This window comes from Malus sylvestris, chromosome 4 (genome assembly GCF_916048215.2).
Source record: "Malus sylvestris chromosome 4, drMalSylv7.2, whole genome shotgun sequence".
NCBI classification, from domain to species: Eukaryota; Viridiplantae; Streptophyta; class Magnoliopsida; order Rosales; family Rosaceae; genus Malus; species Malus sylvestris.
Window position 1 is genome coordinate 4,171,892 of NC_062263.1, and position 15,972 is coordinate 4,187,863.

The 15,972-nt window shown below is 35.9% G+C and overlaps 1 protein-coding gene across 2 annotated transcripts; it reads right to left on the bottom strand.

Moving 5' to 3' along the window:
- Positions 1-3,529: 3,529 nt before the first annotated feature.
- On the bottom strand, positions 3,530-15,242 carry LOC126619287 (protein SEMI-ROLLED LEAF 2). Of its 2 annotated transcripts, none has more exons than XM_050287608.1 (20): positions 14,931-15,242; positions 14,476-14,641; positions 14,018-14,092; positions 13,384-13,499; positions 12,216-12,330; positions 11,938-12,066; positions 11,192-11,239; positions 10,791-10,993; positions 10,500-10,696; positions 10,123-10,412; positions 8,597-8,746; positions 8,171-8,515; positions 7,907-8,056; positions 7,473-7,548; positions 6,419-6,546; positions 6,082-6,285; positions 5,562-5,702; positions 5,353-5,481; positions 4,575-4,778; positions 3,530-3,999 (listed from the first exon to the last, which is right to left on the bottom strand). In XM_050287608.1, exons 2-20 carry the CDS (start codon positions 14,608-14,610, stop codon positions 3,841-3,843), a joined length of 2,994 nt encoding a protein of 997 aa, XP_050143565.1. In that variant the 5' UTR covers positions 14,611-14,641; positions 14,931-15,242; the 3' UTR covers positions 3,530-3,840. The 2 variants fall into 2 exon arrangements, with proteins under 2 accessions (XP_050143565.1, XP_050143564.1); XM_050287607.1 differs by having other exon boundaries at positions 14,476-14,661.
- Between the last annotated feature and the right edge of the window lie 730 nt (positions 15,243-15,972).

Genomic DNA, 15,972 nt, shown 5'->3' on the forward strand with positions numbered 1-15,972 from the left:
CAATTCGTAATCCACATGTGTATATATGCATACAATATAGTAGTTATTAATTACCCATGTTTATTTATACTTTATTTTAATAATGAAATTTAAATATTAAGTAACACCTAATATTCTTCAACACCAAAATCACATGATTTAAGCGTCATACGACATAATTTGGATTATTCTTCATTCATACTCACTTCAGGAATAAAAAAACTACTCTCAACTCGTGGAACCCGCCTTGGAATGGTTTTGGTGGGTTGATTTACCCATTTTCTTGGGAGAAAATAAGTTTTAGTAATTCAAACCGAACCTATTGGTTAAAGTCCAACCCGACCAACCCACACTATGCTCACTCCTAATGCTAATGACCAGGGTCGATGGCTAAGGGTTTTTCTTTCTTTCTGTTTTTCTCTTTAGATAGCGGCTAGCGTTAGAATTCAAGGGTTTGTTAGTATGATTAATCAAGATATTTATGATAATTAAACCATTCTATCTATTGCATGGGCTTCAAACTGAAAAATGAAAACAAGTGTCATTTAGCCATGCATTAAGAAACAAATTTAATTAAATGTGGAGTGGAAGCCATGCACGACAACAAATGTGGAGTGAAAGCATAAGAAGAAAAAGTCACCTAAGGTTTCTCGATTTGGTTCCATCTGGATTCTTTTTATGAAAATTCTCATATTTTATCCTTTCATTGTACTTCGTGCAGTTATAAATCATTTTGAATATTTTTATTTAAAATTAAACACAAACAGTACATAACGAAAACTACCGCACAATACTATGAACAGACAAAATGTAAAGATTCCTAGGATCGTCATCCATTTTCAAGAAAGAAAAATGAAGACAAGTGTTCTTTTGCCATGCATTAAGAAACAAGTTTAGATAAGACAGTAGAGTGGGAGCTTTGCATGACAAACGAATGTTGATGTGGATGAGAAAGTTTTTGCTGGATAAGCATTCGAAATGAACCCAAATAATAAGAAACTTTTTTTTTTTTTTGAGAAAAATTATGTTTTTAAACACAACAAAATACTTGCGTTAAGGGATGTGGGATTTGATTAAGTCACGTAATGGGCCAAACATGTATTTGGTATCAAATTTATCTCCAAGGGTTGAGTTTAAGATTTTCAATAATTACTACTAAACAACGATGATACATTTCAAGAAAAGGGAAGAAAAAAAAAAAGGAGTGAGGAATGAAAATAAAAAAAACATAAAAAAAGAAGGCACCTAGATGCGACAATTAAGCCATTTTATCTATTGTTAGGGAGATTTGTGTTGTTTGGCCATGAATTGTTACTCTTTAGGATATTGTTTTTTTCGGTGGAATCTTTTTAGGATATTGTACGTCTAGCCAGAGAGGTCCATCTAGCAAGACGTTTTAGATCACATCAGACAGTTTAGGAAAGGAAAGGAGGTGGATTGTCTGCCTCTCATTTCCCTACTTTTTCTATCCCCTCCTATTTTGTGTGGTAACGGTTAAGCCACGTCAACATTTTATATTTCTATTACTTTTTATTTTATTATTTTTATAAAAAAAATCAATATAAAATGTTGACGTGACTTAATCGTGACCATACAAACATGAAGAGATAAGAAGAGTATGGAAATAGAAGGGCAGACAATCCACCTCCGGAAAGGAAATATATATATATATATATATATATATACAGGCTATTTATGGAAGGGGATTTTTTTTTTAAATGGGGACTAGATGTGGGGTCCACTCTACATCGAACTTTAGCGATCCGAACCATCTAGTTTGTAAGTCTCAATTCATAGATCATCCTTGCAAAAATTCAATTTAATCCAAAATCATTTGCCTATTTGATTATCAAGATAAAATTTCATTGTTTCTTATATAACAAAGTATTCGTTAATTTTTTTGAACCCAATTAGATGTCTTAAATATTTCCGAATTGGCTAATATTTTGCAATGATGATCTATGAGGTGCAACTTGAAAAATAGACGGTTCAGATCGTTAAAATTTGATGTCATGTGGACCCCACAACTAATCCCTATTTTTATAAAAAAAAATAAAGATCTCTTCTCTTAAAGGCTTCCTCTTCCTCTCTATATATAATATGTATCTCTTTTATACCATTGGTGTTAGTACTTGACTCAGATGTACATATTAGGAAGTTGACATTAGAACTTCTCTGCATATGTTTTAAATTACATTAGGGCGTTGTGTATGTATCTTCTTTTTACATGAAAAGATGACAATTGGTGACGAACCATGGTTATCCATTCTTTTTGGGTTCAGAGAAGATTAGTTGGGAATTGCACATGTGGGCACGATCAAGCAGATTCGTAGCTTATAAAGTATTGAATCTAGGACCTCCTTTTTTGTCTTTAGAGAGTTGTTTTTCGCTTTTTCCTACTAGACCACTTGTCATAGTTGGTGCGTAAATATCAAACATGGTCATGCCAAGTTGTGGAGCTTTATATAAAACATATATTATTGACTTTTGATGCACATATTAGCAAAACGTTTAGAAGTCTACTTATGATTTTAAATTACATTAGCAAGTTGTATATATTAACAAAAAAAAAAAAGTTGTGTATATTAACAAAAAAAAAAAAACTCAGTCCCTTTATCATACGATCATTATCACCTTATTTGTAGAATCGTATCAGTGAGATTATGCAACCGATATGCTGTATAAACTTGCCTGGAATACGATACTTGTACTTGTATAAAGATCACACTCATGTAAAACTCGATTGCCAAGAAATCAGAGAAATTCCAGACACTCTAATTTTCGAGCGGATTATACATGGGACATCATATGCCACGGTAACAATAAATCTGTTCTATGTAAGTTGTTCTTGTGCTTGAGGGTAAAACCAATTCAAACTGGAAGGCATCCATTCCCATAGTGGCTATATGTTGTTTGACCATTCAATAAGAACATCCTCTTGAGAAAATCAAAGCTACATATTTTCAAATAACATTAAATATTTTGTTTGTTCTATGACACTAAGGTATCGTTTGGTATGCAGACGGGAAGGGACAGAATGGAATGGGACAGGACAGGACATGATGGAATGAAGAGGGAGCAAAGATGCCCTCAAATAGAAACAAGGAAGAAGAAGGTGACGGAGAGGTTATAATAGTGTTCCACAGATGTGGAACGAGTCGTTTCAGGAGGTGAGGCGGAACGAAAATTCACCCAAAACTCGTCCCGTGGAACATGTTCCACCCGTTTTAGGCGCACCAAACGTGGGACAGAACGCCTCGTCCCACTCCGTTCCGTCCCACGTACCAAACAGTACCTAACGGCACGAAGTCTCCACTTTGTTGGATCACATCTCATGGGGGATAGGTATTGAAAATTATGTGCGAGAGTTTCTGTATGCGGAGGACCGTTGGGAGGATTGCTGGCATCAAAGGCCTATTTCAACATCAGATGCCAATTGCCGGCGTTGAAGACCAGTTTCCGGCATCCCGGGAGGGTTGGCTCCGTCAGGGGAGGGCAAGCTGTAAATTGTTTTATATAAAAAATATTTGAACAACGTTTCACAAAACAATTTACACACAAGATTGTCCAAATTTATAAACCAAACTGGATGGAGATCGACATACACATTAACAAATATGGCCTCAAATTACACAACATAATACTGTCTTGTGAAAGAAAACTCCCTTTTCCACCAACACGTCCCTCACCGCTCATTTCTTACATTTGAACATGAAAGGTAGCGAGCTTCGATACAAAACTTAATATTGATTTAATTGATGCTAAAGAATGAACAAATACCCGACTTTTCACGAGGAACATAAAGATAATAAGGGACAATGTACTACAGTTACATACAGAAATACGATACGTCTAGTGACATTAGCATCCGGCAGCTTTCAAGAATTTGTCATAGGGACTTGAAGGCGGTAGTTTGAAAGAATGCTGTCCATACTCACGCGAGCAGAGGAGAAGTTGATTTTGTACTCGAATTTGATCATTGTTTGTCAACTTTAGATCCCCTTCTGAAAATTCCGTCGCCTGAAAGAAACCCAAAGAGTCACAAGAAACCAAAACAGAAGAAAGGAGAGCACAACATACCGAACAAAACAAACCAGACCCAGAGAAAGAACAATTCAAAAGTGTGTTAGTTCCCGTCTATCATTCAGCTTTATTCTATTACACATTTGCATATCTATCGACTGTAGACCACCGTATATATCACTGTCCAATTTAAGGCACATTATTATTATAGTTCCAATAAGGACATGAGTTACTCCTTGCCATGTGATACGAGTACAAGTCACATTCAGATAGGGAAAAGACATTTTGAAACCGAGCCATTATTTTTACACATCAAAATCTGTGATGCTGAAATCATAACCTCAGTAGAAGTCAGCTTGAGGGAAGGTCTAAGTATCATGGCTGTCATATTGCTGTTATCGTCATCACCATAGTCATCAATGCAATAATTAACTCTTTTAAACCTCATGAGGAATATTCGTAATAATTTTCTTTTTTAGAGGAAAGGTGAATATACGGAGTTAGATCTGAAATATATTAGCTGGTTAATAAGTTCAGTAACAAATTAAAATCATAATGACATATTTACTAACCGTGGTTGATAACGTGTGGCATGTATTTTCACTTTCACTGGAGAGGACTATCGCCATGGTGTCTGCTTGCTTGAAACTATGAAGAACTGCCATCTTCTGTTGTTTACCTGTTACAAGGGCTTCACATTGACTCTTCATTTGGTCATAAGGTATCGGTGTTGTGGAAACTGGGTTGCTTGCAACTTCTCGTGCTGTTTCCAGAACCTGGTAGTCAGACAAGCCAATATTGTTATAGATCGTAAGTGTACCCCTTAAGTGTTTTCCAGCATAAAGATCATGCTGTTAATTCTAGCTAATTTTCAAAACTTTATCAGGTGAGAATATACTCAATCAGATTTTGGAAAGAGCTGATTTGTTTTGTTGTTCCCTTGTCCCAAACTTCCCCAATTCGTCAGAAAAATTGCACAGAATGCAATTTGCAATCTGTGTCCATTTTCTCAAACTCTTTCTAACAAATTGAAGAGAGGGGGGAGGACAACAAAACGACTGCACCAACTTAAAGTCAATTATCTTGCTCTTTGCCAGAGGTCGCACTTGGTGCGATGGCAAGTGCCTTCGCCCATGAGCGGTAGGTCTCGGGTTCGAGACTTGGGAGCAGCCTCTCCATAAATGGGGGTAAGGCTCGCCGACATTCACCTCTCCCAGACCCTGCGTAAAGCGGGAGCCTTGTGCACTGGGTACGACCTTTATCTTGCTCTTTGCCACTAAACATACAGCATAGCATGGCCTAAACATAAATTTCATAGGTGAAAGATAATAAACAAGAATCTTGTCTTACTGAATCCAGGAGCTGATTAACGCTTAGAATGTCAAGTGTATTGATGGAGAGTGATGATTTGCGGTCTGACTGACTTCCACTTGGTTCAGGGTAGGCTTCATCATCTGTCAATGAACCTGGAGGCATCACCTGAGAGAAAACCCCCTCTGTCATGCAACGTATTTGAATGCTAGAGATGAATATAGAGATACAAACAGATGAAACTGAACCTCATCAAATTCAGGAAAATCTATCTGGGCAAGAGGAGAACACGGTCGTGGTGTCTCCATGAATAGCGGAGCTCCTAAAGGAAATGAATCATCAGGTGAAAATCCTTGTAAGAGTTCCTTCTTGATGCTAGACAACTCAACCTTTGAGAGAAGAGAGTTAAAACAAAATGTTAATACAATGAAAAAGCTAGGGCTGCATCCATTCATGGGGAGTGTAAATGTATTAGAGAGACAAATATGAAGTAATTCTAAGAAAGTTAGTATTGTATTTAAATTATTAACAATTTAAGGGTGAAGGGTATGATTATGAATATCTGGTCAAACCATGGATAATTTATCCTTAACCAAATGCTTCACTAGGAAAAACAACTATATCTTGATGATATAAACTGCATTATGGGGGTCCTGACGTAGGGATCACAATTTCTGTTACTTTGTTAAACATTTCATGAAGCCAACAATTAGCTAGTTGCGCTAAAAGCATTTCTTTGGAGATTATATTAGAAAACAAGAATATCACCTCTGACAATTTTGCAAATTTAATCATGAAGTGGGATATCACAGTTTCTCTTAGTAGCTGGTCATCTAATTCAACTGCTGACAGAGACTTCAATGCAGCCACTTCATCTTCCCGCAATGATCCATAAGATATCCTCTCCTTATCAGATTCAATAGAAACTGCCTGCAGCCAGATACCATCAACTAACTGAAGACCGGGATCAACCTGTAAATTTTAAAAAATTCAAAAAATTGACAAAACGTCAAGCTCGAAAAGGATACATACATGATACATGTATATCAACTAATTATGTTAAAATGAAAGGGCATAGTCTGAGAGTTAAGATCTAGAAATTAACCATTCTATCTGTCATAGATGCTTTGAAAATTGGAATTAGCTCTGGGAGGTCACCAGCCCGGGCTGAAAATATAAGCATGTACGAGGCCAGGGTAAAGAGAGACCTTCTACGAGATGGGTCCAAACCACCTTCAGTCAGCATGCACAAAGAACATATTAGAATATTTTTCACCAACAAATAATTTAGAAGGTTTTTTTTTTTTTTTTTTTTTTTTGTTTTTTTTTTGGGTGAAACAAGACAAAGTTCACCACAACCTATTAGCTGCTGTTGAAAAAGGAAAGGGAGCTGTTATTGGCACTCCAGAAATCTCATTGTCCACTCCAAACTTTCTATATGTAGAAAGAAACAATATACTTGTGAATAGTGGACAATGAGATTTTTGAAGTGCCAATAATAGCACCAAAGGAAATCCCATGTTTGAACTTCAAAACCTCACATCTTGTTTGAAACTGCACATGTTAGGCCCAACTATGGAGTATTGGCACCTACATGTGAAGGGCTGTACCATATCCTGATATCTTAATTTTTTGATAAAATCAAATATTATTAGATTTCAATTTGCAATAAGATTCTCATCGATGGAAATTTATGAATCACGGAAGGATAAAGTTAGGCAAACAAATAAGTGATGCACTTTTTCTTATCCCTCAAAAGTCACGTTACTTATTTAAAGAATACAACTTGCCTAGAATCATTACCCTTCGATTTACCAGCCATGCATTGAGCAGATGTATTTCTTGGTAAACACCGAATTGGTACAAACCCTTTGTAATGAACTAACCTTAAACTCAATTGTTCTAATCACAAAGGAAGAAACTCAAAACTAATAAACTAAAACGAGGATGTACTCTAGGCTCTAGCACAAAACCAATCTGACTAGTCGGGACCAGGAAAAGGATAGGGTGATTCAAGAGTGTATCAACACACAAGTTCAACCTAATTGCATTTTATAGTTTTACCATTATGATTCAACCTGCTTGCATTTTATAGTGTTACCATTATGATCCATAAGCACTGAATAATTTGTTATCAGATAATGATAAATCTGACTTACCATCTACATCCAAGGAAATAGTTCTAATAGAAAATGCCAGCTGGAAACATCTTACTAAAGCCACGTGACTGGAGGCCTGGCAAGACCAAAAGCAAAAGAAATCATCATTGAGAGTTAAGAAATGCCAAAGGGTAAAATTTGAAGAATTTTCAGTCTATCAGCGACATCAGGTTAAAATTAGGTGAAAACCTCAAATCCACTTTACAGCTTCCCTGTAGAACTCTCTCCAAAATCACTCCATGGTACTTTCTAATTGTAAAGTCACTAGGAAGGGAAAAGTTGGATTTCTAAGTGTAAAAAAGTTTGGTGGGTCAACTTGGATATTCTCAGGTTGCGAACATAACAAAGATAAAACAAAGCTGGGTTATGCCGATCAAGATGTGCACCAGCTAAAAAGATAGAGAAACGGTATTGACTTATAGGCAAAATCTCACCTTTGATCGGGTAAACAGTAACGCGACGTTATAAGTGTGGGCCATTGCCTCAAAGTTCTCAGGGGTATTCTCTGCAGATGTTGCCTGAACCCAGATTGATGAAAGCAAAAGACTCACTTGGTGACTACTTAACCGAAGGGATGTTAGATCCTGTAAGATTTCAGAAAAGACATTTGATTAGATTTATTTAAATACTTAAATTAAAACACTGAATTTACAGCTCTTAACAACTAAAACTGAAATAATGAGTTTGAGATCTCATACTGTTCTTCCACAAGTCATAGCACTCTTGAAGTTTTGAGATTGACCAGATTGTTTCTCATAGACATCTGATGATATTTGACTTCCTTCTTCCCTCAGTTCTCCATTCAAAGGTACTACTGCATCTTTCTCTTCACCCTGAAGGGAGAAACTTCCCTCCTTTACCTTCTGCAATGTACTAACAGATGCAGAAACAGCTTGCAGAGGGTTCATTTTCTGCTCTAACCAAGGAGCAAGTAGGGAAGGCATAAGCACCATAGAGAAAATGCTGTGTGCTCCAACTCGTGTTTCATGGTCTGGGTGGGCCATTGCTAGGAGTAATTGGTGAAATAGAGCATCAGGAAAAGCCTGAACAGGTTATAACAACACTTAGATAGTTCAACATGATGATATAAAGTAGTCCAGCGCAATTTAAAAGAGTGGCCTTGCCTTCTTGTGATATGATACATTAGGAACAGTAGAGACTATCTTTGCAGTTAGATAAACAGCAGAGATTGTCGCCCTAGCAACAGCAGTAATAGTTGAAATATTCTCTAGCACCACAGCCATCATATCAAGTATGGGTCCCACATCTCCAACCTGTGAACCAGAAACAGCATTACTAGTGTAACACACAGAAAATGGTCCGAGAAGTAAAGGGAAAAAAGTATAATGAATGCACCACATAAAAAGTAACAACATACTTGACATGAGCAGTAACCTACTAAAATCTGTTTAATTTCCATGTTTATGTTTTGTTTTGTATTGTAGCGCCAAAACTGACGCACTTTCCTACATCTAAACTAAGACAAAAACATGACAGCAAAACAATTAAACAAAATTGCAAAATGACAGCATTACGATCCGAATAAATAGCACAAAAAGACCAGTCAGGAAACAAGAGCCCATAAGATGACCAAAAGCAAACTTTGTCCCAAAAAAATTGTTAAACACAAACTTCCTCCCCCCTTGTACAGTTATACTTCCAAAAAATATTCTATCAGAACCAAAACCAGCCAAGAATTTTTAGGATCCATGAGCTTAGAAATGGGATCATGGGGACGCGGCACCAAGATACTCGGCAATCCTTCATATAGGAATTGAATACAAAAATGTAGGTATGCAACACAGAACCTTATAATCACTAAAATCTCACTTGTAAACACTACTTGAGCATCGGAGTGCCTTGTGCAGGTGCCTATCTTCTTTCATATAGAAGCTAAGACAGTTCGTAACTATTGTATTTGGCAGAAAAATTGAAAGTCTAGGAAGATCACTGAGTCCAGGTACAATTCTCTGATCCAATTCTTTATTATTTTTTTCTGAATCAACATTAGGTTTGATAATTCCACAATGTTACCAAAAAGCTAAACCTGCAGAGATAAATCGTGAGCCTTTTCTCTAACCGTCCTTGGTACAGTTGTCCTGAGACTTAGAATATGGTTTGTCTTTCTTAAATCCCTCAGCTTGGGGAGGATTAGAAAATGCACATATGTCAAACCCAACAAGATCGCTCCTCTCCCAATTTTTCTCGACCAAACAGTAGAAGGGAAGGATTAATTCTTCCCTTCCTTTCAAATCACCCAAACGAAAGAAATTTCAGGTTAAACTACAAAGAACTAACTTTTTAAAATTCTGCGAAGGACACACTCAATATGACCAAAAGACACTTCACAATAGGATAATCTTCTCTTTTCACATCATCATAATAAGTTCTTTTACCATTCTTAAAACTGCTCACCAATTGAACAGACTAAAATGCCATGGTATTAAAATGTTGAAGCCACAACTTCATTGTGTAACCTACTATCACCATTTGATCACTGAGAGAGAGAGAAAGCGAACAAACAACAATAAAAAACATACCTCAAGAAATTTCTTCAAACCATTCATTTCAGTATCCATGAAGATTATTACAAAATATTCATAAAATTCTGTAATACTCAATTTAAAATCTAGGCTTGAAAAAGACCAACCTTATTTGATAACTGCGAGATGCATCTTTCAAGTGCCGATCGGAGATCTGGGTTCCCTTTATCTAAACTCCTAGGGCTTGATACAGCAGCTTGAATTTGCAGGCATTTTCGTAAATGTTTAATCAGATCAGATATTGCACCAGTAATCGCAACCGACGCCTGCTGCTTTGCACCTTGTGCTATTTGTGTGGTGACATTAACAATATCAGTTTGTAGGCGAGGTTGTTTGACAACATTCTTATGATCCAAGTGCTTGACCAATATATGTAATAACAGATGGGAATTATCTCCTGGTTTTCAAGCAAACAACAAATATTTACATCAACAAAAGGATTGTTACAGGGGGGGAAAACATGAGGATGCAAAAAATTTCAAACCTGATTCCTCTAAAAGTGACTGCATATACATTAAAACATTATAGGCAAGTGGTTTTTCTGGGGACCAATGGTTCTCAGCATCAAAACTTTGAAAAAGCGGCTCAAGCACTCGACGCACTGTAGTAGCTTCCTTTGCCAATTTTGCTATGTTACGCAAGCAAACCCTAGACCAGTAAGAGGGGCTCTTGTTGGTATCACTGAGACAATGGCACATAAATCAAATAATGTTAAGACAACATTTACTGTTTCCTAGCACCAAATAAAAGAAACTACAAGAAAAAAAGAACTAACATTGTGGGATCCAAATCAGGGTTTTCCAGACTTGGTAGTGAAGTAACCTTCTGACTAATAACAGGAAAAGATGAATCATGAACTTCTGCTTTTAGCACTCCATTAACCCACTGGTCCTGAGACTCAGAATATCGTCTGTCTTCCTTCAGACTTACAGGCTTAGTATAGATATCCGCATAGTTTTCCAAAGTCACTGATATGATCTATTCCAGAACAGGAAAAGTTACAAATTCATAAAAAAAGTCAATTGAACGCAGTGGACATGTTTCAATATTGATTATACTTCATAGAGCGTAGCGATTAATTAGAAAATTATTACTCTTCACAGTAGCCAAGCTCTCACTTGTTGCTTAAGTCAAAAATAAAAATAACAAGAGCCACACAAGGTTCAGCCTACTCACAGTGTCAAAGTCCATTGAAATATGAGAGTGCTCACCCATGAACCACACCTGCAAAAAAAAATAATGCAGTATAAAGAGAGGAGAAATCATAATGTATGATATAATGTAATAGGCTTTCTAAGGCAATTAACCAAAGTTGACACTAAACCGAAGGAAAAAAAATACGGTTGATGAAAAAAAGAAGATGATAACTGGCAAGTCAAAATATCAAATAATACATATATAAAAAGCCCACAATAATCGGAGGAATTAGTAAAACAAATAATAAAATATGCAAGCAGTCTACTCTCATCAAAGTGAGAATAATTAGGCATAAATCTAAAAAGTTTTAAATATAGTACAACCTTAATGATAATAGGACAACCAAATCACCCTCTAGACAAACTAGGAAATCTAACTTTGTTTGAAAGCTAATTATTACAGTATACTTCAACAATAACAACAGAGAATAAGGGAAAAGTGAAAATCACAGGATGAGATTTATGTACTTTTAAAATAAAAAGTAAATGTAAAGAGAGTTGACATGAAAACATAACTACTAATGTCATGAATTTCAGTCTGGATGTATAAACATGAATTTCAGTCTGGATGTATAAATGTCACATTTATACAAATGTTTGGGTACTTTTCGAGTGATTGTGATTCGAGATAAAATAATAGAATATCCAATCTGAATGTAAACATGCATGCATGTATACAAGACTTCGCAATTCCACTAAAGCTGGGCTAGAAAAAAAAGAATGTACCATAAAAGCCAGAGATTGCAGTCCAGATGAACGTAATCGTAGAGCTCTTTCATTATCTCCCACTTCTTGAGCCATTTGACAAAGTTTAGGAATAAGGCCCTCTAGGCTGAACATGTGCGTACTGTCAGTCTACATATATTTCCATACGTCAGTTTCAATCAACCAATGGGAAAAGTAGAGCAGGATCAATGGTATATTGGTATGGCATACATAAGCTAAACCTAGAGCCTATATAACTCAGCATACAATGTTGCAAACTTTTTGTATTTATCATTTACCTGGCTTTGTATAAAGTCGACGAGAGTATTGCAACCCAGAATCCGCATTTCATCATGTCGAGTTTGTTCCAAAAGAATCCGGACAATTCCTAGTAAACTACTGGCAAATAGTGGCCTGTAACCATTGAAGAGCAAAGGTGAATGTCATAAAAAACCAAGCATATTAGAACACACAATGTTAAGATACATGGCCCTTTTTAGTTACACAATAAAAATATAAATATCAGGACAAGCTTATGAGTGATGCCTTCCTTCTTGATGCATAAGCTAAATCACAAACATGGTACTGAAAAGAATCCACATGGGGTTTCGGAAACTAATACATAGTGCATTTTGTCGCAACAGAAGTCCTAAACACTCAGAAGGTTTAGGGCAACAACGATGTACATACATCTACAGGTAAGGGCACCACACTAATTAAATATCTGCATTTAGAAGAGCTATATGATGCTTTGTAATCTTCTAGAAAAGATGTAAGTGCAGATGCCAAATTAACCAACAGAGTCCTGAGGCTCAGAGAATGAAGTGTAACATGTACATATAACCACAGCCCAAAAAACCACGCTAATTCAATATTCGCTTATCAGTCTTCTATGAAAGTTCATCTTGGGAGCAGCCTCTCCATAAAATGGGGGTAAGGCTAGCCGACATTCACCTCTCCCAGACCCTGCGTAAAGCGGGAGCCTTGTGCACTGGGTACGACCTTTTTTTTTTAGTCTTCTATGAAAGTTCATATTCCTTGTAGGCCTTTTTATAACCCTCAGAAACAATATTGATGCAGAAAAAGTAGATATTACTCTGCATCAAATAAACTTACTGAATTGCTACATGAAAAAATGGACCACAAGAAAACACGAGTGGTAATGAATAGACTGAAAGTTAGAATCAATGAAGGGCTAAAGGACAAAAAAATTGAACAGTGCAATCAAACACGCATTGTTCTAGCTCTATTAGATAATGCAAAGCAGTAAGACCAATTTGATTGATCTATCAATCCAAGTTGGAAAATAACCCATCCGATCTCAGATGCTGTTGACCAAAAACTACAGTTTCCCAGAGTGTACGGTAACAGTTCTATTTCAAGAAATAAAGGTTATCTTTCATCATTTAAAAACTTCCCTTGCTGAAATCCCAATCCTGTTATAAGATTAAGCCACTTCAGACTTACATTTGCTCCTTACATGAAGATAACAGCTTCCTATAAATGCATAGCACCACTGTAACAGATCCAAAGTGCTCATTTCGCAAATCCTTGTAACATCGTTGCTCCAAGCTATCAGTGATCTGTGGGGAGAAAATGGAAACACATGAGATGGAGTATAGGAAGAATTTCTTTTATAGGTATGCACTTAAAGAAAAATTATAGAATTGGACATAAACATGATTTTTCCTATCACAACAGAATTTTAAAACAGACAAATTGTCTTCATATTGGAGTTAATGCCATTTCAAACAGTTCACAAAACAAAATTAACATCGGCCAATGTTGAAATTTTGAAAATCAAAAAATTGTCTTCACATCTGAGGTTAGTGCCATTTCAAACAGTTTATGAACCAAAATTAACATCTGGAAAAGATTCGAGCTTATCATAAATATAACTAGCTCTAGAAAATAAAATCAACATTTGTTATTGGATGGAAAACAGTATGAATTAGAAAAAATCATGGAATAACTTTGAACTCTACACCAAACTCATCAAAGAGCTATTCAAAATCCAATATCAACACTATCTAAAAAGAAAATGTAAGTAAAGAAAATCTTCTGCCTCGAAAAACATTAAAAAAAATAAAGAAGGCATTACCTTGGGAATTCGCAGTGGGTTCTTCATAGCATAATCACAAAGTTTCCCAATTTTCCTGTCATTTGGTTCAGCATCCTGCCAAACATAGTTTTGCGAATAAGCAATTTACCAGGTATCTCAACAAAGCTTCAAACTATTCAAAGTCTCAACTAGGACCTACAAAATAACTTATTAAAAGCAGTCACGGCTGCAATAGTAACAGGAGAAATGAAGCTTAACAGTAATTACACTAGCACGATTAGATTGAACATAAACCTAAATTTAAAGACCATATGTCTAACTTTACAAGCACCAAAGTATCACATTGTCAAATATCATAAAACGAACACCGAGTAACTAAGAAAGTCACTCCATACGCAAGTAGTTGCACGACTGCTACGTGAACCCAAACTTCTTCTGCAACAGAAAGTATCCATCTTTTTTACAATTTGATCACACAACAGAAGCTGATAACTAACCTGATTACGAGGCAAGATATCAGTAAGCAGCTTCTTGTAGCGTTTCACAGGCTGTCTTGACCTCGCACGCATTGAAGGACAGAAGAAGCAGAGGTTCCCGCAGGCGGGCACAATCCGCCTCGACATAACCCCCATTTTTGAAGGAAAAGTAATTTAAACCCCAATACTGCAGAAAACTCAGCAGCCCTGCATGATCAAATACATCTCAAATTCACATAAACTTTCGTGTTCAAACGTCGGATGCCATTTCATGGTGTTGTCAAGAACCTCTAAAGCTCAAAAAATAAAAATCCAGCTGAACTAAGCAGCATTAATGGCATTACTACGAACCCAAATGTACCTCAAAAAACAACCCAGATGAAAATTCAGCAGATTACAGTTCAGAATTCAGAAAAAAAAAAATTTAATTCCACAAAAAAAGAAGCGAAATTCCCAAAAGACAAAAGGAAGCATACCAATTCAAAACGCAGAAAATTCCACCTCTTTGGCACAATTAAGGGCTTGCGATTGCGATCGGGATCTACAGTATCCAAGACGCCAAAAGTCGACAACAACTACGTATCAAATTTCTAGAATTTTAAATGATATAAACAATGTAAATACCAATTAATTTCCAGAAAATTGATGAAAAAAAACAATTCGAATTGAAAATTAATTCGAAATTGAATTGGGGAATTTTGACTTAGAATGTAGCCAAGGGGGAGGTTGAGGCGTGAAATCCCCCCAGGCTTGATTTTTCTCTGTCTCGGACATCAATATGAGAAAATATCGGTTAAATTCAATTTTGGTCCTTATGCAATAATTGCAAAATTAAGAAAAAAAAATTAATGATATTTTTTTTTTGTTTTTAGTGAACTGCAGAATGCAAATTGTGATTGTGAGGCGTGAAATCCCTCCATGGGGATCCAAGTGGTCAACAAACACGCACGGATCATTGATAAAAAATCGTACGGTCATAATTTTATTTTTTTTTTCACTCAAAACGATGCTGCTTTATTTTTGAAAATATAAAAAGTACAATTTTTTATCCACGGTCTACGTTCGTTGATCCTATAATACCCAGGAAGGGGATCCGGAGAGGATCCAAATCCTACTAATCCCATTAATCTTTATTTCTTTTAAGAATATGATTAAATAAATCAACGACAAATTAATGGCTCATTCTAGAAGTATTTTTAAATGACTGAAAGTTCTTTTAAAAAAAACATTTTGAGTTTCAAAAGCACTTGAAGTGTTTTATGAAAGAATAATCTGTTATGTGGTTTTTGGAGAAAGCACGTTAAGTGCTTTCCAGGATCAGTTTATATTTTTACGAAGAATTTATTCTAAGAACATGTTTTCTAAAAACATTTTCAGTCATTCAAAAACATCTCTCAAACGAGCTCTAAAAGACAACAATAATTGAGATAATCAAAGGAAAACAAAAACTTGGAAAAATCACTTCTTTATTACACACATATATATACAGTTTTCGATTTAATTAGTTTTTGTAATATG

Bases quoted from the DNA above. Each gene is read 5' to 3' on its own strand.
- LOC126619287 (XM_050287608.1), bottom strand. From the start codon at position 14,610: ATGGGGGTTATGTCGAGGCGGATTGTGCCCGCCTGCGGGAACCTCTGC. The intron at 10,413-10,499 runs GTTTGAAATTTT...CTTGAAAACCAG, and splicing joins GTCACTTTTAGAGGAATCAG to GAGATAATTCCCATCTGTTA. The intron at 8,747-10,122 runs GTTGGTCTTTTT...TCTGGTTCACAG, and splicing joins TCTCGCAGTTATCAAATAAG to GTTGGAGATGTGGGACCCAT.